Genomic DNA, 15,766 nt, shown 5'->3' with positions numbered 1-15,766 from the left:
AAGGACTCAATAGAATTTCATACTTAAGGTTGTGAGCTTACATATCAGAAACTCAAACATCACACTATCCATAGAAACTTCCCATAGTTTTCTCAGTGAATAAATTTACACCTAAAGAATCTTATACCAATACCTAAAGAATCTTAACATGACCACTTTTTTAGTATGAAGTTCAGCTTCATTATGAAATCACAAGTGCAACCCTAATGTTTGAATAAATTCTGAATGTCTTTTATTTCATTGTAGACTAATTTGGAAAATTATTACATGGTTCAATAATAGCATAAATTTAAGAGCTTCAAGACTCTTGTGGACTTGTCTGCAACCACACAGGCAATATTGAAACACACATTGTATATCTGAATACAATATCTCCTATGCGACCATTGTGCTTTATCTTGTAAGTACAGATCTGCTCGAGGTTTAAAATGTGTGCATTCTGATAAACTGCACTCTGCTTTGGGTGTGTTATTTCATACAAGTTACGAATTTAAAATGGAGTGGATTAAATTTAGGTTAGAATCAAACTTTGCTTTAAATTTTAAGACAGTTAGTTTTTATTGGCACCAGAGTCCAGTAGCAAATAAAAAGCAAACATAGATCCTTAAATATCCTAAAGTATGCTTTGTCCTAAAATACCGAGGTAACTGAGTGCTACAGTTTGAATGTTTTTGTTCCCTCCAAAATTCATGTTGAAATTTATCCCCAGTACAACAGTATTGGGAGGTGTTGGTTTTGGGAGGTGAGTGAGTCATCAGTGCTCGACCCTCATAAATGGAATTAGGTGCTCTTATAAAAGGGCTTGATAGAGTTCATTCCATTTGCTTTTCTACCTTCTGCCATGTGGAAGGTGCCATCTCAGAAACAGAAAGCAGCACCCCCCAGACAGCCAAGCCTACCAACACCTTGACCTTGAATTTTCCAGCTTTTAGAACTGTGAGAAAAGAAATTTCTGTTCTTTATAAATTAGTGTCAGACTTTTTTTTGAATAACAGCACAAGCAAACTAAGACAATAAACTCAATATGTGTGCTTTGCTTGAAATTTTCTGGAGAACTGTCTTTCATTGGATTTTGCTAGATCAGGCCCGATAGTGTTATATGCTTGAGCAGTGCTTCTTGTAGTTTAATTTGTGTAAGAATCATCTAGAGACCTAGTTTAAAATGCAGATTCTGAGTCAGTGGTTCTGGAGCAGAGCCTGAGATTCTGCATGTCTAACAAGCTCCCAGGTGATACCTACACTACAGGTCAAGGAGGACACTTTCAGTATCAAAGACAAAGAAAGTGACCAAAAGACTGCTCTCTCAAGTTTCATGCATGTGTATAGGCAGCAGTGGCCCAGATAAAATGCCACAATTTCTCACTAGGCCAGAATGAAAGTTCAGTAACAGGCAATAAAAGCTGATGACTAGGCCGGGCGTGGTGGCTCAAGCCTGTAATCCCAGCACTTTGGAAGGCTGAGACGGGCGGATCACGAGGTCAGGAGATCGAGACCATCCTGGCGTCTCTACTAAAAAATACAAAAAAACTAGCCGGGCGAGGTGGCGGGCGCCTGTAGTCCCAGCTACTTGGGAGGCTGAGGCAGGAGAAGGGCGTAAACCCGGGAGGCGGAGCTTGCAGTAAGCTGAGATCCGGCCACTGCACTCCAGCCTGGGCGACAGAGCGAGACTCCGTCTCAAAAAAAAAAAAAGAAAAAAGCTGATGACTAAACCGGGGTTAGCCAATCACTACAGCTCATGGGCCAAATCTGGCCCACTATCTGTTTTTGTATGACTTGCATGGTAAGAATGGTTTACACAGATGAACATTTGCAACTGATTTGATAATAGAAAACACCTTTGAACCCCAGTTAAGTGAAATTGCGTCACCCTTCCAAAAGAAATACTTTTAAATTTTATCAATTTTAAAAATCATAGAAATTTGTTTTCTCTCATTACATAAGTACCAACTTATCCTCAATGTTGTTGTTTTTCTCAAAAGTCTGAAATATTTATTACTGGCCTTTTACAGAGAAAAAAAATAGTGACCCTTGTCTACACTTTTGCTGACAATGCCACAAACTTTCCTTCATAAAATATAAGCATTTTTACATAGCACAAGTAACAATCAAAAAAAAAGTGCATGATAGTTTTAAAATCGAAATTACTTCAAATTAGTTAGGATAAGGGGTGTCTTAGAAGATACCCATGGAATTCAAATTCTAAAAGAACACCAAAGAAAGCAACTTGAATTACTGTTGAGAAGTCTAGTGCTTTTCTTCCTTTTTCTTTCTTTCTTCCTTTCTTTCTTTCTTTCTTTTTCTTTCTTTCTTTTTCTTTTTCTTTCTTTCTTTCTCTTTCTCTCTTTCTTCCTCTTTCTCTCTTTCTTTTTTTCTTTTTTAGACAGAGTCTAGCTCCGTAGCTCAGGCTAAAGTGCAGTAGCGTGATCTTGGCTCACTGCAACCTCCACCTCCTCGGTTCAAGCAATTCTTGTGCTTCAGCCTCCCGAGTAGCTGGGATCACAGTTATGTGCCACCACATCCAGCTAATTTTGGTATTTTTAGTAGAGATGGGGTTTTGTCATGTTGCCCAGGCTGGTCTTGAACTCCTAGCCTCAAATGATCCTCCCACCTTGGCCTCCCAAAGTGCTGGGATTATAGCTACAAGCTGCTGCACCTGGCCAGAAGTCCATTGCTTTTCTGATGCTCATTCTTGTGTTACAATTGCTTTTCCTAAATGGAAAGCTCCTCTCTCTTTCCATTGCTGTTCTAAAATTTCATGTTACTATACCTTGATAAAGGTCTTTTTCAACCATTGTACTTTAGAAAAATTTTATTAAAAAAAAAAGTTTTCTTTCTTCCATTTTCTTTGTATTTCCTTTTGAACTCCTATTGATCAGATGTTGGATCTTCCTAAAATAACTCAATAAGTCTCAATGTTTTCTCTTCAAATGTCTATAAATGCATTTGGTTGATTTTTATTGTTACTGCCTTTTTTGCTTTGTTGTTTCTCTATTTTTTTTTTTTTTTGGAAATTTCTTTGACTTCATCTTGCAAATTTTCTGTGAGTTTTGTATTTCAGCAGTCATATTTGGTTTCTAAGATTTCTTATTTTTTTCATAGCTACTTATTATTGATTGCATTAACTACAGATTACCCCCACTTCCTGTTTGCACGTCTCCTTGTTTTTCACATGGGAAGCTTTTCTCGAATGTCTGGTGATCTTTGGATATCTATTCTTATAGACTGTAAAATAATAGTATTACTGAGGATGATATGACTTTGTACATAAGTGAGACTTATGGGGTTTCTCTGTAGAATCATTTGGCAAGGAACCAGTCATATTATTATGAGGATCTCCCCCCAGCTATTATATGCAGCAATCTTTTAATGGAGTTATTCAGCTTATTGAGAGAAGATTTCTTCAGCCTCCTACTTTGAGGCATACTTCCTAGTGCTGAAACTAAGGCTGTGTGCAGATACGAATGGAGGATGTCTCATCATTCAAAATTCTAGTTTTTACTCGTTTTCCATTTTCAGCCTCAGCCTTCTCTGAATCCAAAGTCACACCTATTTAAATTCTGCAAAGTCAAGTCTCTTACCGGAGGAGGAGATGGAACATGTACTTACCTTGTTTCATGGGGATAGAAATGGAGACTTGACAATTTCACTGTTCAGTGTGCAGACTTCCAACCAGTCCTTGCAGTTTTCCTTCTGAGTCTTACCCCACCTTCTGAAATACCTGGTGCCTTCAAGTCATGAGCTTCTAAATGATTCCTCAGGGGATTAGGGGGATTAGGGTCATGCTTCTTCAGTCTCTCATTCAGCTGTCAGTTTAGATTGTAGCTCCCTCATTTATTTTTCTAAATCAGTTATCACTTTTCTTTCCAATTTCTAAATTTTTTTTCAATTTTTGTCCACCAATGTTTTCTCTTCCTCCGACTTTTTACCTTTTCCAAATTTCTTTGCCATCATTTAATTAGAATCATGAGAAAGAAAAATAAAATTGTGTGGTCAATCAGCCATCTTAACTGGAAGTCCCTAAACTGCTCTAGATATTGAAATGTAGATAAAAATCTTCTTTTTGTAGAATAGGATCTTAAAAGTATTCTAAACTTGCATAATTCTTTACAACTTTCTTTTCCAGCTTGCAAAGAATTTTCACCATTATGCATTATCTAATACCAAATTTTGTAAGATACTTGAGAATTTTTAAGGTAAAGTGACTGGTCCACAGTTACATAACTAATAAGAATCATATTTGCCGGGTGCAGTGGCTCAAGCCTGTAATCCCAGCACTTTGGGAGGCCGAGACAGGTGGATCACGAGGTCAGGAGATCGAGACCATCCTGGCTAACACAGTGAAACCCCTGTCTCTACTAAAAAATACAAAAAAAAAAAAACAAAAAAAAAAATAGCTAAGTGAGGTGGCGGGTGCCTGTAGTCTCAGCTACACGGGAGGCTAAGGCAGGAGAATGGCATAAACCTGGGAGGCGGAGCTTGCAGTGAGCTGAGATCCAGCCACTGCACTCCAGCCCGGGCGACAGAGCAAGACTCCGTCTCAAAAAAAAAAGAAGAATCATATTCATCCCACTGGTGGAGACTATTTAATTAGAAAAATACTTGGGCATTATCTAGGTCCTAAACCTTGAAGAACATAATTATGTAAAGTTTTTTGTCTTTTTTTTTTTTTTTTTTTTTTTGAGACAGTCTCACTCTGTAGCCCAGGCTGGAGTGCAGTGGCACTATCTTGGCTCGCTACAAGCGCCACCTACTGGGTCTAGGCCACTCTCCTGCCTCAGCCTCCCAAGTAGCTGGGACTACAGGTGCCCACCACCATGTCAGGCTAATTTTTTTTTTTTTTTTTTTACTTTTAGTAGAGACAGGGTTTCACCGTGTTAGACAGGATGATCTCAATCTCCTGACCTCGTGATCTGTGCACCTCAGCCTCCCAAACTGCTGGGATTACAGGCATGAGCCACTGAGCCCGGCCTTGTCTTTTTTAAGAATTAAAAAATAAAAAATACTCAAGTGTCTTATTCTCCTGGTGTAAATATTTAAAAATTCATCTAAATTTTGTAAACAAACTGAATAATTTAACATCATTTTAATTGTCAAAAGCAAAGCCTATGGGACAAGTATTAAATTGTGCTTCTATTCTCTGGGATAGTTCAGCTCTTGCACTATTAGGACAAAAAAAAAAAAGAGCTCAGTAAAATAAGCTGCAAACCTCAGCAACCAGCTCTATTGTAGACTCTATCTTTAGTTTAAACTCATCAACAGTGGTTGTTGAAACTTACCCCTCTATCCTCTCAATTTCATTCCCATCTACTCACTCTCACCAAGTGACTAGCCTCTCTAAATTGCAAGAATAAGATTATATGGTAAATATGTCCTCATATTCACTTTTCTATTTGTCAATATTCTCTGCATTCTAAACGTTCTATACATTACTTTTCCTTTAGAGGATAACTTTATTCTTTCCTTGCTGGGATTAAACTTGGGCTCCTAATCCTTTTCTCTCTCTCACCTACTTCAGGATGTTTCTATATTATTTTTTTCTCACATATCTTTAATTTTTCCCATCTCCATTGACTCCTCTTCCATCTATACAAACATGACTAAGCCTTTCACATCTTATAAAAGAGCTTCCTGTGATCCTGCTAACTTCTTAAGCAATTTGTGCAGCTTTCTCCTTTTCTGCACACCAAACTTCTTAGAAGATTAGATGACACGACTTGCACATACTCACCACCCACTCGTTGTTCAAGTCCTTGCTTTCTGATTTCATCATGGGAGTCCTGTTGAGTGTAAAAGGGTAACTGATAATCCATTCTTCAATAGAGTTGACTTGTCACATGTTTTCTTATCCTCTATCTCTTAAAATATTAAATATGGTCATTTATTTATTTGTGTGTGTGTTTGTGTATGTGTGTGTGTGTGTGTATGCGTGTGTGTGTCTTACTGTGAACCTGGGCCCTTTTCTTGGTAGTAAAGACTAATAAACAAAACAAACTTAGATCCAATTCTTGTGAATCTTCCAATTAAGTAATTGAAACACATGGTACAAATGAACACACTAAAAATATTTCATTTCAAATTGTAGTAAGTATAGTGAAAAAAATGGATGTTATGGGATCTAATTTAGATTATAAAGTACATATCTAAAAGACAAAGAGGCATTAGACAGGTAAAAAGCAGGGGACAGTTTCAGACAGAGTGAAGAGCAAATCAAAGTCCCTAAGGTGGAAAATAAAGAGTTTAATATATTCAAGAAAGCCAAAGATTACTGTGGCTGAAACCTGGTTAGACAGTAGAAAGCAGCAGGCAATTAGACTGGAGTAACAAGCACAGGCAAGATCACACAGGCCATGTTAAAAATTATGGATTTCTTCTTAACTGTGTGGACACCCATAGAAGGAATTAAGCTGAGGAGTAATATTCAATTTACATTTACATAAGTTCAACCTGGCTGCCCGGTGCTTAATAGGTTAGAGGTGGCCAAGAGTGGGAACAGGAAGACCAGTTAATACGCTACTGCACATCATCTGAGTTAAAAATGAGAATGGCTTGGGCTGGAATGATGGCAGTGGCTATGGATAGAAGCAAACTGATTTCTAATACACAGTTGACCCTTGAACAACACAGGGGTTGGAAGCATCAAACCCCACACAGTAAAAAAATTACGTGTAACTTTTGACCCCCGGCGAACTTAACTACTAATATCCTACTGTTGATGGAAAGCCATATTAATAACTTAAACAATATATATTTTTGTTTTATGTATTACATAGTGTATTCTTTATAACAAAGTCAGCTACAGAGAAGAAAATGTTATTAAGAAAATCATATAGAAGAGAAAAGATATTTACTCTGTATTAACTGGAAGTGGATCATCACGGAGGTCTTTAACCTCACTGTCTTCACACTGAGTAGGCTGAGGAGGAGGAGCAGGAGGAGAGGTTGGTCTTGCTGTCTCAGAGGTGGCAGAAGTAGAAGAAAACCTGCATATAAGTGTACCTGAGCAGTTCAAACCCATGTTGTTCAAGGGTCAAGTGTATTTTGGAAACAAAATCTACAGAACTTAATGATGTATTTGGAGGTAGGGGGAAGAGAGGGGACCACAGATGAGAAAGAGATCAGAAGAGTGAAGGAGAAGAATTAAAGAGAAAGATCAAAAGTTCTACTTTGTATATCCTCCTCCTTGAAACCTTTTCTTACACATGACCTATCTTTCTGACCTTGCTTTCAGCTGTTTTACTTCATTGTCTTGCTCCAAATGCAAACATGTTTGAAGGCACTGCTTAGATATTCTCTACTGTCCCTCCCCAGTCCTCTTTCAGTTTCACCTGGCCCTAAACTCCGACTCTAATCAGATGACTCATTTGTTTTTCTCTCTTGATTCACCCAATTTTCTGGGCTATGATACATTTTCAATTGTTTTCTGATTGTTTCTCTTTAGATGACCCCTTTGTACCTCCAACTCAACTCAAAATTAAATTCATGTTTTTCCCATATCTACTATGGTTCTTACTTATATTACCACTACCATCTTTCCAGTCACCTGGATTCATATTCATCAACTAACTTCTGCTTCCTCCTTGCTCTTTGCTTCAGTTGCTATGGTTTTATCAGTGCACTCTATTGCATTTTATGTTTCTACCTTCCTTATATTTTCCTGAAGTGAAAGCCCTGATTGTAACTTACGCCCCCATTATACTTTACCAGATTATTTTTATCACTTCTATCTTCCTACCTCCAATATCTTTCCTATTCTATGAACCAGCACATGACCTTTAGAGTAATCATCCTAAATAACAATTGTAATCATTTCACTTGTGTCTAAAATCTTCAATGATTCTATTATCTTCATTCTCTTATCTTCAGAGTAATTTTCAAATTTCTTAAAAGTGTATTAAATGCTTCTTATGATCGGACCCCAATCTATTGTCTACCTTGATTCCCGAATAACTTGAGCATATCGTCATCCTGAAAATCTGTCTGATGCTCTCGCAACACTGTCCCCTTGCTCATGCCACGTGTGCTGCCTTCACCTTTTCATATTGAAACCCTTCTTTCTTAAAAGCATAAAATGATGTCTCTCACTTCTCCAACTAGCAATGCAATAAGTTCTTCTCCTGATGCTCCCCAATAGAATATGAGTCTGCAATGGAACGGACTTTTTTCATCTTTTATCCCCCACGGTGCTGAGCATACTATCTTGCATATAACAGGAACAGAGCAAATATTAAATTGAATTGACATATTAGCACTCTTTCTGATGAGTTTGTAATGTGTGCAATAATCTTGATAAATGTGATTATACAATGAATTTGGCCTTAATGTCAGGTAATATGTGAAATGTTTATTTTTTATGTGAGCTGTTTACAGAACCAAAATCTCTACTTTACTATGAATAAGCCTTTATAGGCCTTAATTTAAAATAGTAATAAATTAAAAATTCCTCAAATTTTTGATCTGAAGTTTATTGAGGTTTCCTCCTTTTTTACACCTTTGATTTCTTGGGGACCCTGGAAAGTACAGTCTTTATGAATATATTTAAATTCTGAGATATAATCAGAAAAATTACCTACCAGTTTCTCTATCAACCAAAACAAACACTAAGCTATTTAAACATTAGATTGATTTTTCCGAATTGAAAGCTTTGCCTTATCTAAAATTTTATGCAAGTTAGCAAAATGTGACTATCTGTAAATTTCAAATAAATTCCATCAAGTTAAAGTTTGCCTCCACTCTAACGACAGGATTAAGTCCAGTAATATGAATGCTAAATGGAGAAATGGAATGGTTAGAGTAGATATAGACTCTGTAACAAATTCCCTACTCAATTTCAACAAAAAACTTCTAGATAATTCCTTAAAAGTTAAAGGAAGAGTTTGACTACTATAATTGTTTGCATTTACACTCTTCACTTAGCTAATTTACCTCTTTAAGAATTTTTTTCTAAACCAAAGTTTCTAGTCCATAATTCTCTAATAGCTGTTTTACCTTCTCTGTGAAAATCAGAGAAATGACAGGCAACTGAGGATCAATAATACCTTAAGTTTATGTCAAAAACATGTTTAAAATAATAATTAAAACTATATATAAAGAAAATTCTATATTTGAACTTCCTCCAAATCATTTTTGACTCATATCTTTTTTATGAAAGTTATCTAGGATGATATCTCTTATCTGGGAATAAAAGTTTTGAAACATTGCTTTATCTTCAATAATAATTGCTACTAATTCAAGGGATCTGTATCTGCAGATTCAACCAACCTTGAATAAAAAATAGATGGTTGCGTCTGTATTGAACATGTATAGACTTTTTTTCTTGTCATTATTCCCTAAACAATATAGTGTAACAACTATTTACATACCATTTGCATTGTATTAGGGATTATAAGTAACCTAGAAATGGTTTAAGGAATAGGGGAAGAGGAGCGTAGGTTATGTGCAAATAAATACAAAGCTGTTTTATATAATGGACTTGAGCAGCAGGAATTTTGGTGTCTTTGGGGTCTTGGAACCAATCCCCAGCAGGTATCAGTTGTCTTATGTAAATGTCACAAGCACCCTACAAAGTAAGCGTCATTAATCCAGCCTTAGAGTTGAGAAAGTAATAATGAGGTTACATTACTGACCTGAGGTCCTATAAGCCAGAAGTCAAAGAATAGGAAGTCAATTCAGTCCTTTTGGAGGCCAGAGCCTAAGCACTGGATGGCCGGACAGCACAGTTCACTGGAGTCTGGATATCCCGACGGCAAACAAATGCTGAGGAAACATCTAATGTCAATGGGTAAGAAATGTTATAGCCTATTACATGAATCTCTAGCTCTTCCTTTAACTTTTTTTTCTTTTGCATTATTTTCCTTCAGTTGCTGGAAATCTTTTTGCTGCATTGTCTGTGATGATAGCTGGCTTCTTTGAAATACAGAGAAAACATTTCCCTCCAGTGGAGCAGCCCCTTTCAGGAAAAGTTCTCACTGTTTCCTCCATGCCCTGTTTCTACCTGATTCTTCAGTATGTTTTACTTGGAGTGGCAGAAACACTGGCAAACCCAGCTCGTGAGTAAACACTTTTTCAACTAATGTTAGAATGCACTGAACCTTTACACAAAACACATCACCTCAACCAGAACAATTAAAGTGGTAGGTCATCTATTCACCCCCTAGAGAGTTCCCACAACACTTCAAGCAAATTTATCTATTCCTTTCATTTTCACAAACATTTCATTTCTCCTCATTCCTCTACCATGCACAGAACAATTATCAATTCTGCCTGGATGCAGATGGAACAAAAGATTTTTAACCTGGTTAAAGGCAATAACCATTTTGTCAGACACACCACAGGAGGAAAACCTCTGCTAAAACCCAGAAGACAACTCCAGAACACTAAGATGAAAACTCTCTTCTCTTCTCCCTTCCCTCTTCTCACCTTCCCCATTCTCACTCATAGATAAACTCACAGGGCCGGGCCCGGTGGCTCATGCCTGTAATCCCAGCACTTTGGGAGGCCGAGGTGGGTGGATCACGAAGTCAAGAGATCGAGACCATCCTGGCCAACATGGTGAAACCCCATCTCTACAGAGAATACAAAAAATTAGCCGGGTGTGGTGGCAGGCGCCTGTAGTCCCAGCTACTCGGGAGGCTGAGGCAGGAGAATCACTTGAACCTGGGAGGCGGAGGTTGCAATGAGCCGAGATTGCGCCACTGCACTCTAGCCTGGTGACAGAGCGAGACTCCATCTCAAGAAAAAAAAAAAAACAAAAAAACTCACATATATATCCCTCCAAAAATGACACTTAATGTTCTTTGAGAGTATATAAACATGCAAATTAAATGAAAATTTAAGCCAATTTTCCAGATAACTTGATGTCTTTGAATTAAATTACACTAGATTAAATGAGATCACTAATGTTTCATAAGACAGGTTCAAAATAAGTTTATTAAATATCAAGGGTTTCTGAATTATCTAGATTGCTTATATTAATTAAACTAGCCACTTTACAATTTATCACAGTATTTCAGTTGCTTCTTGCAATACAGTAATGTGTGTGTACATATTTTTATCAGTGTAATTGATTACATCTGTTTCTATCCTCCTTAAATTTTCGTGTAGGAGTCCTGATTGTAACTCAAGCCCCCATTATACTTTATGGATAATATTTTTATAACTTCTAACTATCTTCTGACCTCCAATATCTCTCCCATTCTATCAACCGGCACATGGATTTTAGAGTAATCATCCTAAATAACAATTCTAACCATTCCATCTATAACAATTCTAACCATTCCATCTGTGTCTACAATCTTCAATGATTCTATTATCTTCAAAGTTGTTTCCAAACTCCTTAAAGATAAATATTTAATAAATATGTATTTATACACATACATACTTACGATACCAAGGCAATTCATTAAACAATGAAAATAAAATTAAGTTGGAGTATATTCATATATATGTGTGTCTCAGACTTCTTTTTATAATTTTATATCATTTCATTCCATCTATTTTGCATACATAAGTTACTTTATGTGATTTTATACTGGGGACCTCACTGTTCAACATTGCAAGGAAGACAAAAGAAGTGTAAAGCAATGCTACTACACAAAAATTTGTGATGTTCTCTGATGTTATTCCCAAAACTGTGTTGGAAGTAGTCAGCCACAATTTTCTGGGCTGGATTAGAGTAAATAATGAGTAAAGGTAATTAGTGACTATGTGGAGGAAATTGTTAGCCAGCTTAGCAATAGTGGTTCAACCTACAGAAGCCAGAGAGGTACAGAAAAAGCAATGACTGGGAAAAAGGCAGCTCATGTACTATACATCACTTGCTCCACCACTCCTTGATTTACTCTTCAGGAAATCAGGTCTAACTGAGGTCTAAGTCACTTGACTCATCTGTTGGGGTCATGGGCCAGGGACTAAAAGAATTTGATCTGCTATCTAGCTTTTCCATTACTGCCTACATAAACTTGGGAACTCATTTAACCTCCAATCCTCATTTTTCTGATATTTAAAATAGAAATAATTTTATTCTTCTTTATATCACAGCATTGATAGGGTAAGAATCAATGGGAATGAGAGACTACTCCTTGAAAATCAGATGACATAAAATATGAAAGAGTATTTTGAACTATAAAATCAAGTATTACCCTTCTGGGAGACAGTACAGCATAGAGGTTAGGCTCTATGGTCTTAAAATCAGACAGACCTGAATTCAAACCCAGTTCTGTCACTGACTAACTCTGTTTGGGAAAATCATTCCTCATTTCTGGGCTTTTCTCATCATCTATAAAACAGGGAGTGGTTCAAAGGACTAAGTGGAAGATTTTATGTAAAGCAAAAACCATAGTGCCCCGTGTATAGACAGCATTCAATAATTAGCAGTTATAATGTGTTGTTATCATTACTAAAAGTAATGGCAAAAACCGCAATTACTTTTTCACAAACCTAATATTATTATCATGTTTCACATGAATTAATAGTATCAGACTTAGAACAGAAGTACAGGTGTCCTGTTCCCAGCTCTTTCTGCCATAAACCACCTGGCAGCGTAAGCAGAACTGTCTCTCACTTGAGTCATCCTAGATCCGTCTCTTTCCTCTCACCCCTCCTCTCCAATCCAACAGCAAGTCCTCGTTTTTACTCTGAAATAGAACTTAAATCTGGCCACATCTCACTATCCCCTTTGTTCTCCTCCTGGCCTACAACACCATCATCTCCAGCCCCAATTTGACCAGAGCCTCTGAACTTTTCTCCCTGCTTCCTCTCCTGCCCCGTGAGTCTATTCTCTTCAAAACAGCTGTGGTGCTCTCAAAACATAGGTTCTATCGTTTCCCTGCTTGAAATTCCACAGTAGGGTTTTAGAGATAAATTATTCACAATGGTGAATAATGTTCCACACTATTTGGTCTCCGCGGGTTGTTCCATCTACATTTGGTTACATTCTGTCCCTTGACCACATCCCAGAAATGTGTGTGTTTCTAAGTTGCCAGATTTCTGTCTACCCCAAGGCCTTTCTACTTTCTTTTTCCTTTATTGACAATTCCCTTTCCTCTGTTTTCAAATGACTGGCTTCTTCTCATTATTGAGCTTTCTCAAAGGTCATCTCTTTGGAGGGGCTTCTTTGACCATTCCATCACTTTCCATTTAATTACCCTGGTTTTTTTAAATAGCTCTTTTCAGAATCTGAAATTACTTTATTTATATTTGTATTGCCTGCCTCGCACTGTAAGAATATACACTCCTGATGTCAATGTATGTTTCTCCTTCCCAAAAAGTGCATGTACAAAATAGGTGATCAATAAATACATTTTGTTTGAAGAAACAAATCGATGACATCTATGGCTATTTCTATATGGTACAATAAAAATACATGATTCAAAATTTTGACAATGTCCTACATTGATGGCATTGAGCAAGGAAACACAGTGAATTACTCCATAAATGACAGTAGACATAGTCTACCCTACTAAGACATGTTATACATTGGAGATGAGCTAGAAAAAAAAAGCAGTAAAAAACATTTCAAATTATGTTTTAATTGTAGTAGTGCACATCTCATCTGTCTCATACCCTAAGTTTGTTTATTCAGAAAATACTGTGTGGGTGTCTACAATGTGCCTATACTGCTCTCAAAGCTTTAGACACATCAGTTAAAAGAAATAAGACAAAAATTTCTGCCATTGTAGAGCTTACAGCATTTCTGTGGTTAAGTAGTAGAGAGTAAGTTGGGAAGAAGAGAAGGCTATAATCAGAGAAGGGTGCACAAAATTGTGATTATGGAGTGGGTACAGTTATTGATCCAAGACATGGCTTTGCAGGCCAGTCTCTGTTACAATTACTCAACTATGTCATTGTGGTACGAAAGCAGCCATAGACAACATATAATAAATGAGTGTGGCTGTGTTCCAATAAAACTTTATTAAAATAGGTGACAAGCTGAATATTACCTGACCATAGTTGGCCAACCACTGGCTGAGGTACAAGGCATAGGTCATGACCTTGGGTGTGAGTGGAGTGGAAGTTAAGGTAGATTGGAGATCAAGGACATTGGAGGTCAAGGAACTGGACAACCAAGATTGAAAGGATGGAAGGTAGGAAGGATGATCTATACGTATAGTAAAATTGCCAAGCATTAAGGCAGGAGTAGTACCAGAGAGTATGACAATGAGAGAGGAACTGACAACTTTATGAAAAAGAGGAAAATGTCCTATAGATTGGCAGATGACAGCATGAAAGAGAAGTAGATGATATAATCTGATAATATAAGGTTGAAAGCTGAAGTATTTTTAGAGTTAAGGGAGATATAACGGTCTAAAAATGGCAACAGGATAAAGTTCCATTTTCTGGGACTGTGGTACTTCTTCTCCACATGTTCAAAATAACTTTTCACCAAACAAAATAAACACATTTCAACTGCTTAACAACTACTAGAGTAAAAGAAATTTCCAGCAATAAGTCCCCAGTACCAAGTGCCTTAGGAAGGTGGTTATGGCCCTATATTTTGAAGATTCCGCATATGCTGTGATGTGGCATCTTTGCAAGCACTAACCAGCTACTACCTAGAGGCACATTTTTAGCGCTCATTGGCAAGAAGACCAGCTTTCACATACACATTGAATATTTTTTATTGTGTTTTCATAGTAAAATGAGAACTTTAGAATAGTGACAGACTTGTTGATATTATCTACATTGTAATGGGCTAAAAGGAATATCTGGGGGCCTAAAAAAAAAAATCAAATTGATGATCACTAAAGTTTCAAAAGATCAGAACATGCAAGTAGATGCCTAAAAATGAAGAATCGAGGACTTGAAAAGCTAAGTCCTATAAAAGGGAACTGGAGGTTTTCAAAAACGACTAAAATGACACCAAAGAGAGATTAACCAGCAGGCAGAGAGCTGGCAAAGTGTATTCATGAATTATATACCATACCAGAAGTTCTAGCAAGAGAAAAGCATAGGATTAATAATTAACTAGCAAGGTAATAATGGGCTTGTATGTTCTGCTTTTTCTTAGTGAAAAAAATAGGCCTATTTACTCTTTCTGCTCATTGCTTGTCTCCTTGTACTTATGGAAAGGAAAGTTTACAAGCCTATTCAGGCTTCCTCTCATACTCCTATTTGGACCTTTCTGAAAATATTCCAAGGCTCCTGCTGGTGATTGGTACTACACAAAGAGCTGTGTTACCTTGCCACCAATATTTGAAGCCCTTCTCCACAGTATTTTACCTATCACCATTATTATCTTCATCTCCAATCAGCATCTGTGGGAAAAGTGCGCATTTAGCACTGCCCTTTGTATTAAATAATGTGCTGTTTCTGCTGCAGAGTTTAAAGTCCAGGAAAGATTAAACTGATGCCTTTTCCCACCTATCAGTTCCAGCACTCCCCACTTTCCTGAAGCACAAAGCGGGACTCCTTTAAATGTTGATGGGATAAATAAATCAAAACATGTGGAGGACACACCGAAAGTAAAACAAATTTTACATTAACGAAGGAAGGAGCATTAATACATTTACATCATGTGTCAGTAAGATCATGGAACAGTTCTGGTAAATGCAGAGTTTTGCTGTGGCAAAGTATTACAAACAAAAAACACAGGGGTAAGTATTCCAGAGAGGAGCAGGAGGAGATAATAAGATCTCTTACTTCTCATAGAGAAGGAAACTAAAGGTTTAGTGTTTACAGTACAGTTATGCAACACGTAACAACATTTTGATCAATGACGGATCTGGTGTATGACGGTGGTTTCATAAGATTATACTATCATATTTTACTG

The 15,766-nt window shown here is 37.1% G+C and overlaps 1 protein-coding gene across 1 annotated transcript in view; it reads left to right on the top strand.

Moving 5' to 3' along the window:
- Positions 1-15,766, top strand: part of SLC15A5 (solute carrier family 15, member 5) — a 91,962-nt gene that overhangs the window by 46,182 nt on the left and 30,014 nt on the right. Inside the window, exon 6 of the mRNA XM_011954503.1 lies at positions 9,858-10,046. Within this exon, the coding sequence (XP_011809893.1) occupies positions 9,858-10,046 (189 nt within the window). The remainder of the gene's footprint in view (positions 1-9,857; positions 10,047-15,766) is intronic.

This window comes from Colobus angolensis, unplaced genomic scaffold (assembly GCF_000951035.1).
Source record: "Colobus angolensis palliatus isolate OR3802 unplaced genomic scaffold, Cang.pa_1.0 Scaffold11, whole genome shotgun sequence".
Classification (NCBI taxonomy): Eukaryota; Metazoa; Chordata; class Mammalia; order Primates; family Cercopithecidae; genus Colobus; species Colobus angolensis.
The sequence above is the reverse complement of the archived record's forward strand: the minus strand, read 5'-3'. Positions and strand labels throughout refer to the sequence as shown.